At 36.4% G+C, this 14,704-nt stretch overlaps 1 protein-coding gene across 5 annotated transcripts in view; it reads right to left on the reverse strand.

Annotated features, from left to right (window-relative positions):
* Window positions 1–224: 224 nt before the first annotated feature.
* PHF3 (PHD finger protein 3) overlaps window positions 225–14,704 on the reverse strand; it is a 52,690-nt gene continuing 38,210 nt past the window's right edge. For all 5 annotated transcript variants that reach the window (XM_036380363.2, XM_036380359.2, XM_036380360.2 and 2 more), the window contains 9 exons: window positions 14,499–14,655; window positions 13,357–13,473; window positions 11,202–11,333; window positions 10,647–10,779; window positions 9,957–10,149; window positions 8,220–8,367; window positions 7,016–7,105; window positions 5,653–5,848; window positions 225–4,531 (listed from right to left, as the gene is read on the reverse strand). In XM_036380363.2, the coding sequence (XP_036236256.1) occupies window positions 2,361–4,531; window positions 5,653–5,848; window positions 7,016–7,105; window positions 8,220–8,367; window positions 9,957–10,149; window positions 10,647–10,779; window positions 11,202–11,333; window positions 13,357–13,473; window positions 14,499–14,655 (3,337 nt within the window). In that variant the 3' untranslated portion in view covers window positions 225–2,360. The remainder of the gene's footprint in view (window positions 4,532–5,652; window positions 5,849–7,015; window positions 7,106–8,219; window positions 8,368–9,956; window positions 10,150–10,646; window positions 10,780–11,201; window positions 11,334–13,356; window positions 13,474–14,498; window positions 14,656–14,704) is intronic.

The raw sequence follows: 14,704 nt of genomic DNA on the forward strand, positions 1-14,704 counted from the left end.
CAGTTTCATCTAGGTAGAGGCTTTTATGGCCACGTGATGCTGGAGAAGGGAGCATATTTAAGGTTTATCCTGCTCTCTCTGGGGCTTCTGGTGTACTGCCAGTTCCTCAGCAGTCCACACTGCCTTGTGTGATCTGAGCAGTGATTTGGTGTAAAACAAGGAACAAGTAATCAGAGCACTTCCAGCAAACACAAATGTTGGAAGGAGAGTGACTGAAGGCAATGGAAAAGTAAAATCCTTTATTCTTGTAGTAGCAGGATTTATTCCCATTACACTAATGCACATCCTTGGAATAAATCCTGGAGACTTTTGCTGTTTGTTAACTTAAACACTAAACAAAACTCTCCCTCAAGAGCTGTTTTACTGTGGCTCTCTTCAGGTTTTACATACACAAGGCAGGTGGCAAAGCACTCAGCAAACTTGAAAAATGTTTACATATTCTTTTAAACAAATTATTTCTGGTAGTTCTGGCAGAAAGCATTCCCATCCCTTCCATACAGGCAGTTGCAATTTTCACTGCTTCCAGTTTATTTTCAGAGCAGAGATGGATGCACATGTGAGAGGCAGATCACCAGTGACCTTGGAGTAGACTACTTTTGAATGGATCAAAAGAAAATCTTCATATGTAGAGCCGTCAATTTAAAACTTACTCCAAAAATGAGAACAATGCTTTGGTGCATTTCTGTGCCTACAGAACTCAGTGCAAACATTTAAACAACAAAACACATGTATATTACTACCAGATATATTCAAGAGCACTACTGCTTTACAGACCATGGAATTAATTTGGAAAAGACTAGTTTTATTTTAAAGATGTTTGAAGCTCACTTTTAGCTACTGAGGATTTTTTTAAATTAGTCTTGTCAACGATGAGCTGAAAAAACATCACTTAATAAAAGTCTACCACCTCCTTTATTCAGCGCAATATTTTAAATTTTAGCCAATTTGACCATGAAGTTACTTGCAAGGTATCAAAGTAAAAAATTACCTTAAAATATATTTATAATTAAAACTAACAATTACGATATTGTTAAACTGGGAAGACTTTTCTGGAAAGAAGAGTCTTTTCTACAGCAAAGTGCAAAATGCTCTGTCAGCAGCATAGTAAGGTTGTGTACTCAAAGTGGAAAAACAAAACACTGAAAACCAGAACAATAAACCTCAGTTTTTCTTTATATGGTGGAATATTTTTGTTGTTTCTGACAGACTCAATAGGAGGCCCAGTGTATTTTAAAAAGTATAAGAGTAGGTGATTTTGTTTTCAAATTTGCATGTTGTTTGGCACTGCTGGATGGTAGTCCACAAAATACCAAGTTACCAGAAGTCCCACGGGTACAAACACTTTTGCCCTTCTCCACCCTCTTTGTTCTCCAAAACTCAAAACAAACCGAGCTATAAAGTGTACAACAAATGTGGCATTCTGTGACTCAGCCTTCTGTATTCATTTAGCCTACAGTTTCACAGCTATGAAATCAAACACACACAGTATGTGAGAAAGTTTTATCATTTTAGAATCAAAATATCCCTTAAAATATTTACATTTTACAGTAAAAAGGATAGCAAAACACAAAGTAATGTACAAGCTTAGGTATTCAAGTTTTTGAAGCAGGGAAAATGGTGGGAGAAATGAATTTACTACTACAAATAATTTTCAAGAATTTAGGTTAGAAATGCTTTCTTATTAAAACAAGTGCAGTTTAAAGCAGTAACATTCGAGCAGCTCAGCCTTCCAATTTCTGGTCACAAACTGCTTCAGATGCTTAGGAAAAACTTGAAATATAATATAACCAAATATACTTGAGGTTTTTTTGTACTACTGAATAATTTAAAAAAAAACCCAAACTCTTCACACCACTGAACATATTACATTTTGTTGTAACATGTGGATTCTGAGGCTTTGCTGCAGTCTTTAAAAACAGTGCAATTTAAAAACAAGGGTATTGTATGAAAACGACCTTTAAAATTATCAGGGCATCTTAAAACAGAAGAGAGCACAAATTACCAAAGGCAGCAACTATATTGCAGACTTGACTAAAGCCAACTTCCTCAGCTAAGAAAATTCCTAAGCCTTTATTGCATATTAATAAAAAGAAATCTTTAAAATTTTGAATATACAGCAATGTAAAATTTTTAAAATATTAAACTCCTACTTCTAGCGATAGTTGGTATAATGAAAAAAAGGATGAGTATTGGTACATTGAGTGGTACCAAAACACAGACTTGTTTCTGCAAAACACCAACACAGAATAAAAAACGATGGCACAATCCTAGCAGGCTCTCTTTTTTTTGTCATACAAAGTTTTACAACATTACTCTAACAGTTTATTTAAATAGGATTTTAAAAGACTGCCTGCATCTTTTTACCTTTTGCTTTTAGTTCTGTCACTGTGGTCCCTATGTCTCTCTCTGTTCTTTTCACTTTCTCGTTCTCTATGTTTGTCTTTGCTTTTCTCCCTCTCCTTATCTTTTTCATGAGCCTGTTCATCACTTTTAGGCTTCTCTGTCTTTTTTTCTGGATTTCTAGTCTCTCTGGGGCTTTTTCCATCAGCAGCTCTATCACTGTGTGGGGATCGCGCTCTTTCTTTGTCTCTCTGTCCTTCCTCTCTACTCTTCCGCTCTCTCTCTTTTTCCTGGTTTCTGTCTCTGCGCCTGTTTCTCTCAGAATCTTGCTCCCAGTATTTTTCATTACTCCATTCTTTTTCATGTCTGTCTTTTTTTTGGTGATGGGTTTCACTGTAAGGTCTTTGTCGATCATTTTTTCCTCTACTGAATCCTCTCTCTAAATGCTGTTCTTCTCTGCCCCAAGGATCGCTGTGGCGTCTTTCTGGTCTCCTACTGTCTTTACTCTGAAAAAAATTTTCTGGTCCCAAAAATCTTGATTGTTTGTGAGCCACTGGTAGCCCTTGTGCAATGGGTCCGGTATACTGTGGCTGACCTGATAAATGAGCTACTGGTGGCCATGGCATCATTGGATTTTGAGGAAAACCAAAGCCAGGAGGAGGAAGAAGCGGAGGTGGTAAATGAGGAGGAAATCCAAACATAGGGTTGTTTTGTGGAGGGAAGTTATGAGGTGCAGGAGCCTGAAATTGAAATCCAGGTGGATTAGATTTAGAATGCTGAAAATTCTGCTGTGGAGGTCCAACAGATGAGAAGCTGCCACTTGCAATAGGGCTTGGGACTTTGGAAATAAATTCAGAACGAGAAGAGTTTTCAGTTTCAAAATGAGATGAAGTTGTGGCTGGTCCTCTTCTAAATGAGTTCACTGTTTCAATGTTTTGCATCAATCCATCTTCCTGTGAGTGTTTGGTATCTTCTGCTTGTGATGCAACTGTGTTATCTGCCTTAGCTGCAGCTGAACTGAATGGTGTCTCATTGGTTTGTGCCTCACTTTGATACAGGTTTAAGCCCCCTTCTCCAGAAAGTTGTTTATTCTCTGGTTCTCCTTGATCATTTCCTGAAGCATTTTGTCGGTCTTCATTTCTGCTAACATCTCCATCCTTGTTTTCTGAAATATTAGTCTGCTGGCTTCGTCCAGCTGCCTGTCGTGGGTCTCTTTTAAGATTAATAAATGGTGGTGATTTAGAGGTATTAGCAGTAGTACCTTCAGCAGAGCCTACATTAACATTGTTCTCACTGGGCTTTTTTCCTGAATTTGATGAGGAAGAAAAGCTGGAATTTGTGCTCCTTCTAACTTCCTGTGCAACACTATCTTTGTCTGGTATCTGTCGCTTTGGGTCATTTTCTTTACTTTCTTCAGTTTCCTTATTCTGTGCCTGAGCAGACAAATTTGCTAAAAATGCTTCTGTGGAGACATCTGGAGGTTTTCCCTTAAGAGTCAGCCCTATCAAAGAACCAGTACTTCTTGCAGAACTTGAGGTCCCTACAGCTGCTGCATCCACAGTTGCAGCAGCATTAGTGGATTCTTGAGGACCATCCAAACCAGTCTTTGCTTCACCAGCTTCAGCAGTTACATCAGCAACATCCATGGTTTCTTCTTTCAAGGTTGCCTGTTCATTTAATAATGGTATGTCTTCACTAGGACCTGCTTCTGACTTGCTGTGCTCATACACCTGCCCTGTCGTGCCCAACAGGCTTTGAAGAATATCATCAACTGGCAAGGGTTTATTTGCTAGCTCCAGAGTTGAAGGCTGATTTTCCCATCCAACCAGGACTCCAGGAAGAAACCTGAGAGGCTTTGGTGGTTCATGTTTGGTACTTTCCACCAACGGCTCAATAACTGCTGGAGCATCGTCTGTATTAGACTGCTGTGGTTTATTTCTCTGCTTGTGTAGCACAGTTGTGAAGGAATTAAAAAAATTATTTTCCTCTTCTTCTTCTAGTGCCAAATCATGATGTGAGACTTCATGTTTGCTTGGCTTGCTTTTCTTCTCTGGTGGCAAGCTACTCAAGGTACTTTCAGCAGCTTCATCTGCAAAACTACTGGTTACACTTGAAACAGCAGTAATCTGCCTCTTCATCTTCTGGCGAATTATCAATCCCAGTAATAAATTTGGTCGATGTATTTCAATCCCTGTACAAAATTGCAACAGCAATTTATCATCTCTTTGTATTTTGGATAAGGCAATAATTTTAACAAAAATAACCCCCATATACTTACAATATATTATCAAAGTATTAATCTTATGGCATTTGAATTTGTTCTGCTTGTCATGTTAAACATTAACAATACTTAAAATCATAAAAATATGTATTTCCAGTATTAAAAGTATGACTTCAAGCACTGCAACTTAAGATTGGTTCAAGCACACTATAACTTCCAAACAGAGAATATGAGACAGATAGGATATCTAATCTCATCAGAATCAGCACGGAAGTTAAACGTCAGTCTAACTCAGCTACAACATGGTAGCAGTGGTAGCAAAGTATAATAGGGAAAAAAAAAGTAAACAGAACACTTGCAAACAAAAAGTCTCCTCATCAATTTGTATTAGACAAACTTCTTCCAAGATTTACCAGGAGCAACTTCAGAAATGTTTCCCTTATGGCATACTATTACCCATCTCCTCACCATCTATTTTGTTCCATATAATGGCAAAAAAAAAAGAGTTCTAGCTCATTCTATCTTCATTTTGGCCCTGCCTATCTCAAAAAGAAAGATTATCCACTAATTTTTATAACTAAGATAAACTGATGTATGTAACTCAGGTGTACACAGATCAAGTGAGTGCCATTTCAAGACCTTTTCTTCCTTGCCCATCTATGTTTTAAACTTTCAATGTATTTTTTTGTAAGGAACTTTGGAATACTTGAGAAAAAAGATAAAAACAATTAAAATAATGAAAAATACTATTTTAAATTGAGAGTATCAATTTGGAACTTATGCCTTCTACCACAGTCTACTTGTGTGACTCAGTTTACTGATATTGAAACCTACAAAGCCTCCTGTGTTAGAGAAAGAAGGTAGCAGACATAAAACAAGGTTGTTAAACACTAATATTTTCATCTTTGAAGTATCACAATAATCTAGCAAGGGGAAATAATTATCTTTTCAAGGAAACTATTATAATAATACTATAGAAAACTCATTTCATATTTGAATAAAATAGCATTTTAAAATTTCATTTCCTCTTATTGCCAACTTCTTCAGGTAGCGTTATGATAATAAAATTCCAAATTCCAAGCTGTACTTACCAGGCCCATCAAAAGGCACAAGGTGATGAGGGACTTTATCTGAGGAACCTAAAGGGATGAGGTACAAATCTTTCACTTGCTTCATATTATTGGCCGCTACACCATAACGTTTTCTACTGCTGAAATAGGCGAACAGCAATGCATAGGAGATCTGATCTTCTTCGGTTACCGGGGTAAAGCGAACCACGCAGATCTCCTGTTCACAGAATGAGAGGGAAAAAGATGGTCAAGAATATTTTTCTGTGAAATGTTATTTTTTTACTGACTGCTCTTTATTTAAAAGAAAGGTGCTGAGGAGAAAAAGCTATGCCAAAATGGCAGAGAACAGAAGAGACAGAAGGAGCAGAAACAGGGCCAAAATAATTCAGAGCTAGATAAAACAAATAGAAAGCACTTAGTATGAAAAAATTAATTGAAGTACATGACAAAAGAGCCAATATTTTAACAGACAGCTGAATAACAAGTTTCAGGGAAGCTTGCCAGCTTCCAATTAATTACTCCACTCTCTACCCTTAACATTACTAGAAAGCTGTGTTTTGTAGTCTGTTGTGTCCAAGATGTCCATTAATAATAGTGGAAGATGAGTATTCAGATCCCAGAATTATGCCCAAAGCCCAGCTCAGGAGCTGATGCTGTCTGAACAGACTGGAAGATTGGACAGAAGAGCCTCTGCAAAACTGAGATGGCACCTAAGCAGGCTGAAATAACAGGCTAAACTTTGTCAATGTCAGCAAAGGCAAAATGCAAAATCTTGCACTTTGAGCTGAAGTAACCCTATGCACCAGAACTGGCTGGGGGACTGACTGGCTGGAAAACAGCTTGGCATAAAATGATGTGGGGATCCTGGTGGACAAGCCCAGTATGAACTGGTGATGCATCCATACCAAGAAGGCCTACTGCCATCCGGGTGTCAGAATCACAGCAGTCAGCACACCAAGGGAAATGGCTATTTCTTTCTATCCAGCAATTGTGAGACACCACCTGGAAAGGACTTTCAAGTTTTTGGCTCCCCAGCATAAGGACAACTGGAACACAGTGGGACAAGTCCAGCAAAGAGCCACTGAGATGGTTTTGCACAATGTAACACTACTGAAAAAATTGAGATGTGGAGTGGTATCCTAACATTTCTGATGAGTTACTGTGAAAAACAAAGACAGGTATTCTCAAACAGCAGATGACAGTTTAAGGTTAGGTAGGAAACAAAAAAAAGCCAGCAGCTGCCACTCATCCCATTCAACATAACCATGAGATATTCCTAACGTTCACATATTTTGCAAATGTTTCAAAGAGAAATAAACTAAGTATCTTTAGGATGACTAAGATGCATATTAAACAGTAAGTCTTTACTAGGTAAAATTCTTACCTTGGTCCCTGAAGCTTTGATTTTTTCTACATAATCCCAGACAGTGTGGGGAGATATCCTGCCACCTACTTGAATACTATCAGGTAAATCCTATGAGAAAGGACAACAGAAACGTGAATCCAAATAAATCTTGTGCTATGTCCTTCATCCAGTATCTGTTTCATTAAATTCAAAACATACTTAGTTCTTTTATTTCTTAAGTTGTAATTTAAAAATATCAGTAGAAGTTACAACGGAAGAACAAAATTAAATTTTGGACATTTTAGATTTTCAGTATGAAGTTACCAATACGTAATAAATTAGTTATCATTCAATAATGTTCATCTAAACCTTGCAAAATTTATCCTTTCTGGTAACATTAATGGCAAACATAACTGTACTGTGCTCTGGGAACACTCAAGCTATCCATCACATCACACCACAATGAGAGCTCCCCATCTATGTTCATAATAAATTTTCAAAATGTTCATCATGAGGGGAAAATATAACCTACATGTGCATGTATATAAATATGTAAATTCTTGGATACTACTTAGTTCACTGTTCCCAAGCAAAATAAACAGACTTTCAGAAAAATAATTCTTTTGGAATAAAATAGAAGAGCTTTGAAAAGTGTATGATACTCATATAACAATCCTTTAGTATTAAGGATTACTGCATGGCCTGCACTTCCCTGAAGATCTACAGCAAAGTAAAGACCATCTTATTAACAGAAGACCTAAGTTCTTTTAATTAGAAGGCTGATGCATCCTGTGCAGCTCTCAAGAAGGAAAATTGTGCCTTATGAGCTCTCTGATCTTTATTTTGTGACACAAAGACAACTATTATAAGCAGTTACATGCTTTTCCAGTCTTTCAGACACAGAAGAGAATGTTACATGAACTTTTTTTTCAGGGACAATTGAGTCACAATGCAAAGTTAGGACCAGAACTGCCACCAGATGGGCAAAAAAAAAACAACAAAAAAACTCCGTTACGCAAGTTTTTGTTATAGCTGGGAAGATGAACAAGAGGTTCATGTAATGAATAATGCTTGACTTACAAATACAGACCTTAATCAATGTCCTCCCACTAATACTTCATTCAGTAAAATAATCATGCCTCACTGTCTTCCATCATTATACTAATTATAGCCTACAAGGTAAGTAAGCTGGTAAAATTAATAAAAGAATTGTTCATTCATTCTTTTCAATAAATATAATTACCTCTGTTAAATACTCAAAGGAGCCAGAAACTGGATAAGCCTTAATAACAAATTTTGCTACTGAAGGCATATTGATAAAGCCCTTCCAGATGAAATTCAGGCGTGCCAGAAACAGACTTTCACATTCCACAGTACCAGGCGTTTCTGACCTAAAATAAAGGACAAACGAAAAACCCACTCAGTTTACAACATGATACATCATGCAAGACAGGGTAAATCCTAATTTTTCTTTATCACAGAAATGTAGTATTATAAAGAATTTTCTTTTTCAGTTAAGCATACTGAAGGGTTAAAGAAAAAAGACAGGCAGACAACCACATTTCTTATCTTCCATTGGAGTAGCTCTATGGTACAGGAATAGCCAGATGAGCAGCATATTAATTCCCTAGTCAATATTTTTAAAAACAGAGAAGTTGTTTATTCTGAGAATTATCTATAATTCTCTATACTGAAGAGGACACAAACGCACACAGGTGCTGCAGAGCCAGAGAGATGTTCCCCTGCCACAGGTAAAAGATGAAAACACACTGCCTGCTGGCCTATACTGCTTTCCTAACTCCTACATTTTGTGCCACCAGTGTCTGTCCACCACCTGCATGCCTGTGTCACCCTACTCTCTCTTTGTATCACAAGCTGGCTCCTCATGTCTTCTCATCTATGCACCACTTCCACACTTTCTGTGAGTGCCTCCTCCTAATTCCACCTGTAAAAAACTGTTTTTCCTGCCTTTGAAAAAAAGCCTCAGTTTTGTCAACAAAGCAGAAGGGAAGACTTAAATAATTTCACAGGAGAGTGTTTTTCAACCTGAGAGTTTCCTTATGAAAAAGACTACACATTTCAACATTTCCCAACGTGTTGCTATCAAAATATTCTCGGCATGCTATTAACAGTTTTAAGCTGCCCATCAGTACCACATGTTGTGCTGTTGCAGTAACACTGTAACCTATGTTTATTTCTGTTGACACTGGAAATTACCTTGAACTTGCTGTAAGCTATTCAAAAACCAAAGTTCACTATCCTTGGTAAAAGATCACACTGTCCTGATAAAGGCAAAATTTCAGTATGAACTCTGGTTAATTCTAAATAATTGGGAGTGGATGTTTTTCTCGAAAAGCCTCCCTCACACGAAAAAGAAACAGCCTCATAAACTGCAATTTCCTTTTTAGTGAGTAGCAGAGTGTGGAAGAAAATGAAGAGAGAGCTGACAGCAAATACAGCAAAACATCAAACAAGCTGCTGTTATGCTGTTACCTGCCAGTTCTAGAAAAGCACTACTTCGCAATTTCAAACTAGCCTGAATTATCAGTGTAAATGCTCTGTTTAGAGCAGTATCAAACTCCCCAAATTTATATATATACTTATATAAAGACACGCTTATTTAAATGCAGCACAATATGTACACTATGTGTCTTAACAGCAAAAGACAATATGAAATTTATATACTGATTTTTTTGTAATATGAACTCTTTTTAAACCTTGCTGCACCAGAAAATATTGGCTTTTTGGGAAAAGTAAACTATGTGGTAATTAGAAGTTTGAAATCACAATATATGTACTGTTATGTATATAAATGAACGGCATTTACTCCAGCAGAGAACTCCATTCTAAAACTGTGTACGACTTCAAGTACCCAAATGGATTAATGAAACACCATTAATAAAGTAGCTTTAGACATAATAGCTTAACAACATTAATAACGTCTTTCATTTAAAAATACTGTTTCTACAGCTTGTATTACTTTGGGAGAGGTGTGAATGACTTTGATGAGTCTTGCTTATCATCTTCCAGTAATTCTGAAGCTAAAATACTTGATGTGGAGGAGAGTGCATCTGCAATGCTCTCTGCTTCATTGTCGGACTGCTTCCGTGCAACCCCGACAGACACCTTCACCTTCTTCCCTGACACATCATCAGTAGGTGGTGCCATTCGGCCTGCAGGAAAGAAAGCACAAGGGGTTTCATTTTTTATTAGAGAAACAAAAAGAGGACCTCCTCTGAACTTCCTCTGAACACAAGGAAGACACACCAAAAATACTACATATTGCCACTGAAGTGGGATAGGATACATATTTACACATATTTTACCCTGCATAAATTATTACATTGTATATGTTTACACAGTACTAAACATAATTTTTGGCACTGCGATGGCATAGGATAAAAAAATGAGGAATCAACAGTAGTATGTACATCCACCATAGGGATTGCACTCTCTGAAGCTGTTTTTTTAAAAGAAGACAAGTTTATGCCAATAGACTACCGTTTTAATAGTCTCTTTTGTAAATGATGAAGCAAAACATTCCTGCCACAACTTGTCAGCAAACTAAGTAAAAACCCATATTTATTTAAATTCTTGAGGTATATTGAGATTTATGACTGAAAATTATAGAAGTGCCATCTATTTATTTTCATGTTCTTTCCCAAATTACCTATGCAGATTTTGCAGTTAAGATCAAAGAGATGATTTTTATGTTGACTTGTAGTGTCCGGAGATGCAGATTCATTTATTTCTTTATCCTTTTCAGCTTCTTCTGACTTCTCAAACAACTTCGTATTAGGTTCCTAAGAAAAGTCAAACACATTTCAGTTAGGCTTTTTTAATCCCTCTGTTAATATTCCTAATATTGTTTAAAAGTTTTATGGCATTTTCCTCCCTTCAGACATAAAGCTCTTCCTTCAGCTGTACAGAGAAAAATTCTATCAAAAAAAATCTTCAAATTCATTACAATAACTAATTCTCAAATATATTAAGGTACCATTTAGAATATTTTCTAATTTCTACTACTGCCAGAATTCATCGTACAGTCACAGACACAACATTGAAGGAAAGAAACCAACAAAATCACCAGGCCAAGAAGTCAGTAAAGATAAAAGAAAAACTATCAGATAATTATAAACTTGAACAACAGAATCATAAACAAAACACCTCACAACCATATTGCCTATGTACTAAACACACTGTAGTGCCATGCTTTCTTTCCTACCTGAATTTCCATTACTTCCTCTTGTTCTTTCATTGGTGTCTCACTTTCAATTTCTATTTCTCCTTTGTGAGTAATTTTTGTAATAGGTCTTCTTTCAACCTCCCTCTGCTCTTTCTCAATCATTTCAATTGTCTGTGAAAACAAGTAGTTATGTGTAATTACTCCCATAGAGTAAAATTTGGAAATTCAAAAATATAAGAGATAACGGTATTGCAATTAGGGAACCCTCTAGGAAGAAAAGTAATGCATTCTTATTTTGCAAGTGTCAAGTAGTTTCATAAAGGAAACATGGAAGCAGCCTGTCTAACTTCTCCTACAGTGTAACAGCAAGGACTTACCAGGCATGCATTTAAATAAGTTATAAAGCAAACCTTCAACACTGAATTAAAATACTGGTAATTCTGATTTCCCAAGAGCTAAAGAAAGAAATACATCCATTATTTTCCCATGATAATAGCGACAATGTAGGATATAAATATATGCCAATTTGTATCATTTTTCAGCATTTTGTTTTTAGTACATAAACCTAATGCTTCATCTCAAGAAAAAACTTAAAGGTATTTTTTAAAATAATGGAGATGCTAATTCCAATAGCACTTCTGCTTTGCTTTCTTGCAATAAAATAAAATATAAACCATTATTTCTAATATTGCCTCTTAAAGCACATTTCCATTTCTTACACCAGGACGAGGTTGTGTTGGCTGTGCCAAATATTCCCAAGCCTAATTTACTAAGGGAACAAGCAGTCTATGATTGCTTTATCTGTCTGAAAAATACCAACAATACTTATGAACATCCTGGTGATATTGAAAAAAAAAATTATTAAGTAGCAGTCTCAATGCCTTGCTAAATAGTAACATGAAAAATACAGTCAAGTGGTACATCGCTATTTATTTTACATGTTTCTAAAAATTTTGAAGCATTTCTCTGGAATAATTAGGACCCTTCAGCAATTTTTTGAGCAGCATACTCTTTTTTGGGAAGATATTTCTCATAGCAGTGGAATTTTATTTTGCATGGTCTGTTTTTAGAATTTCTCTGATGTTTATAAAAAAAAATGTAAAAAAGTTTCACTACAAAAGATGGGCTTTGGATAGCTACAGAATACACAAACTTTTCATTCTTTCTAGTCCCTTGAAACAAGATAATCAGCAAGTGTTTTTCCACAGAAAGTAGCAAAAAGTTATCATGATTCATAAACAAATCTAGCCACAACGTGCAATGACAAGGAAAAAACACAGGAATTACTACTATTGCAAAGCACACTGCATCCCACTCCACTAAATTAGTTATTACCAAACATTAATTCCGAGCACACAGATGAATTTACACTACCCAAACAATGTGCTTTTAGATTTTATGATATGGAATATAAATACCAAAGATCCTGTCAACATAAATCCAGACTTTGTAAATTAGAAAATTTTTAATGGCCATTTCTAAGCAGCTGCAGTTATCATCAGACTAAATGCCCAATAAATGGAGCAATGTCTAACAAAAAGGAATTTTTTATAAAAACACAGAACCTCTTATTCCTGTTTCTCCTTCTAAACTCTCAGCACAGTACACAGAGTGACGCTCTGCTTTGAGAAGTCATGCCTAAACTAACCTAGTAAACTTCCTACACTTGGGTTTCTTTTGCTGTCTGTTTTTTATTGTTGTTGTTGTTCGTTGTCCCTTTAGGCTGATTTTCCAACTGGCAAATCAGGTTTTCAGCTCTGGATTTACTTCTTGGGGACTAATTTGTAACACTTCAGCAGTAAGTTAGAAACAACACCAGTTTGCTCCCGTTTGGTTTGTCCAGTATCTGTTTCTCCCCGTTTAAGAAACTCTTGTTTGTAAAGCTCCAGCAACAACTTTAAATTCTTGTGGAAAATAAGGACAAAGAAGCCTTCTTTGAGACAGAAAGAAAAGCCAGCAGCAACAAAGTTGCAAGGCAAAGGAAAGTGCATGGTTGCCTCCCCTCAGAAACTGACTACACTCCTTTTACTTCTGTCCTGACAACATCTTTGGGTTTTGAGTACTTAATGAATTACAGAGATCCTCCTGCTTGGTTGCAACATCCATTCTGTTCTTTCGGCATACACTTAACCTGCAAACAGAAGTTACACATGCTTAGGCTGTCAAATAAACAACGTAAGTTGACAAATCTCACATGTCTGTTTTCTCTCTGTCTCCAAGCAGCCAGCTCTTTGGAAGCCAATTCTTCTGGGCTCATTTTTATTAGATGATCTGGAGTAACCTCTCCTTTCAGTACTTTCTTAAATAGTATCTAGAAGAAAGAAGAAAAGTAACTGTTGCTATCAAGACAAAAATAGCTCACAGCAGGAAATAAATCAGAGAAGTAACATACAACATGCTCTGTACAGCTAAATGGACTGGGTTTGTAATTATCTCCACTCCAGGAAGCAGTACTAGATCTTATAACATAAAAAGCTTAATTCCAGAGCTCCATTTATTCTACATAACAATGTATCTACACATACCCTTAATGATTAAACATATAATTAGCTGCTGTTTCAAAAGAGAAAGACTTTATGCCCACTGCAGCAGTAACTCAGACATTTCACAGTTTTTGTTTTTAAAGGTGCAAATCCTCTGCATTACACAACAAAGAGAAGATGCCATCAAAGAGGATATCTATGCTTCTTGCGTAAATTAAGTCCTAGGGTAAAAAAAAGACAACCAACTACTTTAGCAGTATGAGCAAACAGAAGTTTACTGTTAGATGAAAGTTAAGATAGAAGTTCTTACAATTGGCTCACTGTAACAGCAAAAAACTATAAACAAAGTGACTTGATCAGAATAACTGATAAAGAACAAAAGACAGAAGCTGAGGAGGAATGATGTTAAATAATGGGCTCACAGAAAGCAGAATAGAGAGTGAAGACCAAGCTTGAGAAATCTGGGTGTGAAAAAGCACAGGAAGGAGATCTTGAACAGAAAAAGAGTAGGTGTAGTAAACAGCAAAGAATTATGGGGGGGACAGAAATATCTAAATAACATATCAGTGGTAAAGAGAAACACAAACTTGGCCAACTATATCTACTACAGCTTGAAACCAAACAAAAAACTGTACACTAGGAGCAAGGAGTTGGAGAATTGATGATGGGGAAGAACACAGAGGACACTCATTGCCCAGGAACAAACAACATCAAAAAAACCAAGGAAACCCAAAAAAAACCCAAACCAGTTAAACTGCAGGAGGATTGATAATGTTTCTAGATTGAAGATTGTTCCTTAAATCTACAGCAAATCAAGGACTTCTGCAAAGGATAACAGACAAATCACACATACATTATTTTTAGGATCTTTCAGATTGAACATTAAACTTCTGTATTTGTTCTTATACTTCGCGTCAGTGTCTCGAAAAAAAGAATATAACTCTCTTTCAATCCTTGTGGCAACTTTTGCTGCTCGCTCCTCAGGAATCTTTAAACTGGAGTCTGTCAATCTATAAGAGGACACAATAGCAAAAATTACAAAATGCATCCAAATAATTA

This window comes from Molothrus ater, chromosome 3 (assembly GCF_012460135.2).
Source record: "Molothrus ater isolate BHLD 08-10-18 breed brown headed cowbird chromosome 3, BPBGC_Mater_1.1, whole genome shotgun sequence".
Lineage (NCBI taxonomy): Eukaryota > Metazoa > Chordata > Aves > Passeriformes > Icteridae > Molothrus > Molothrus ater.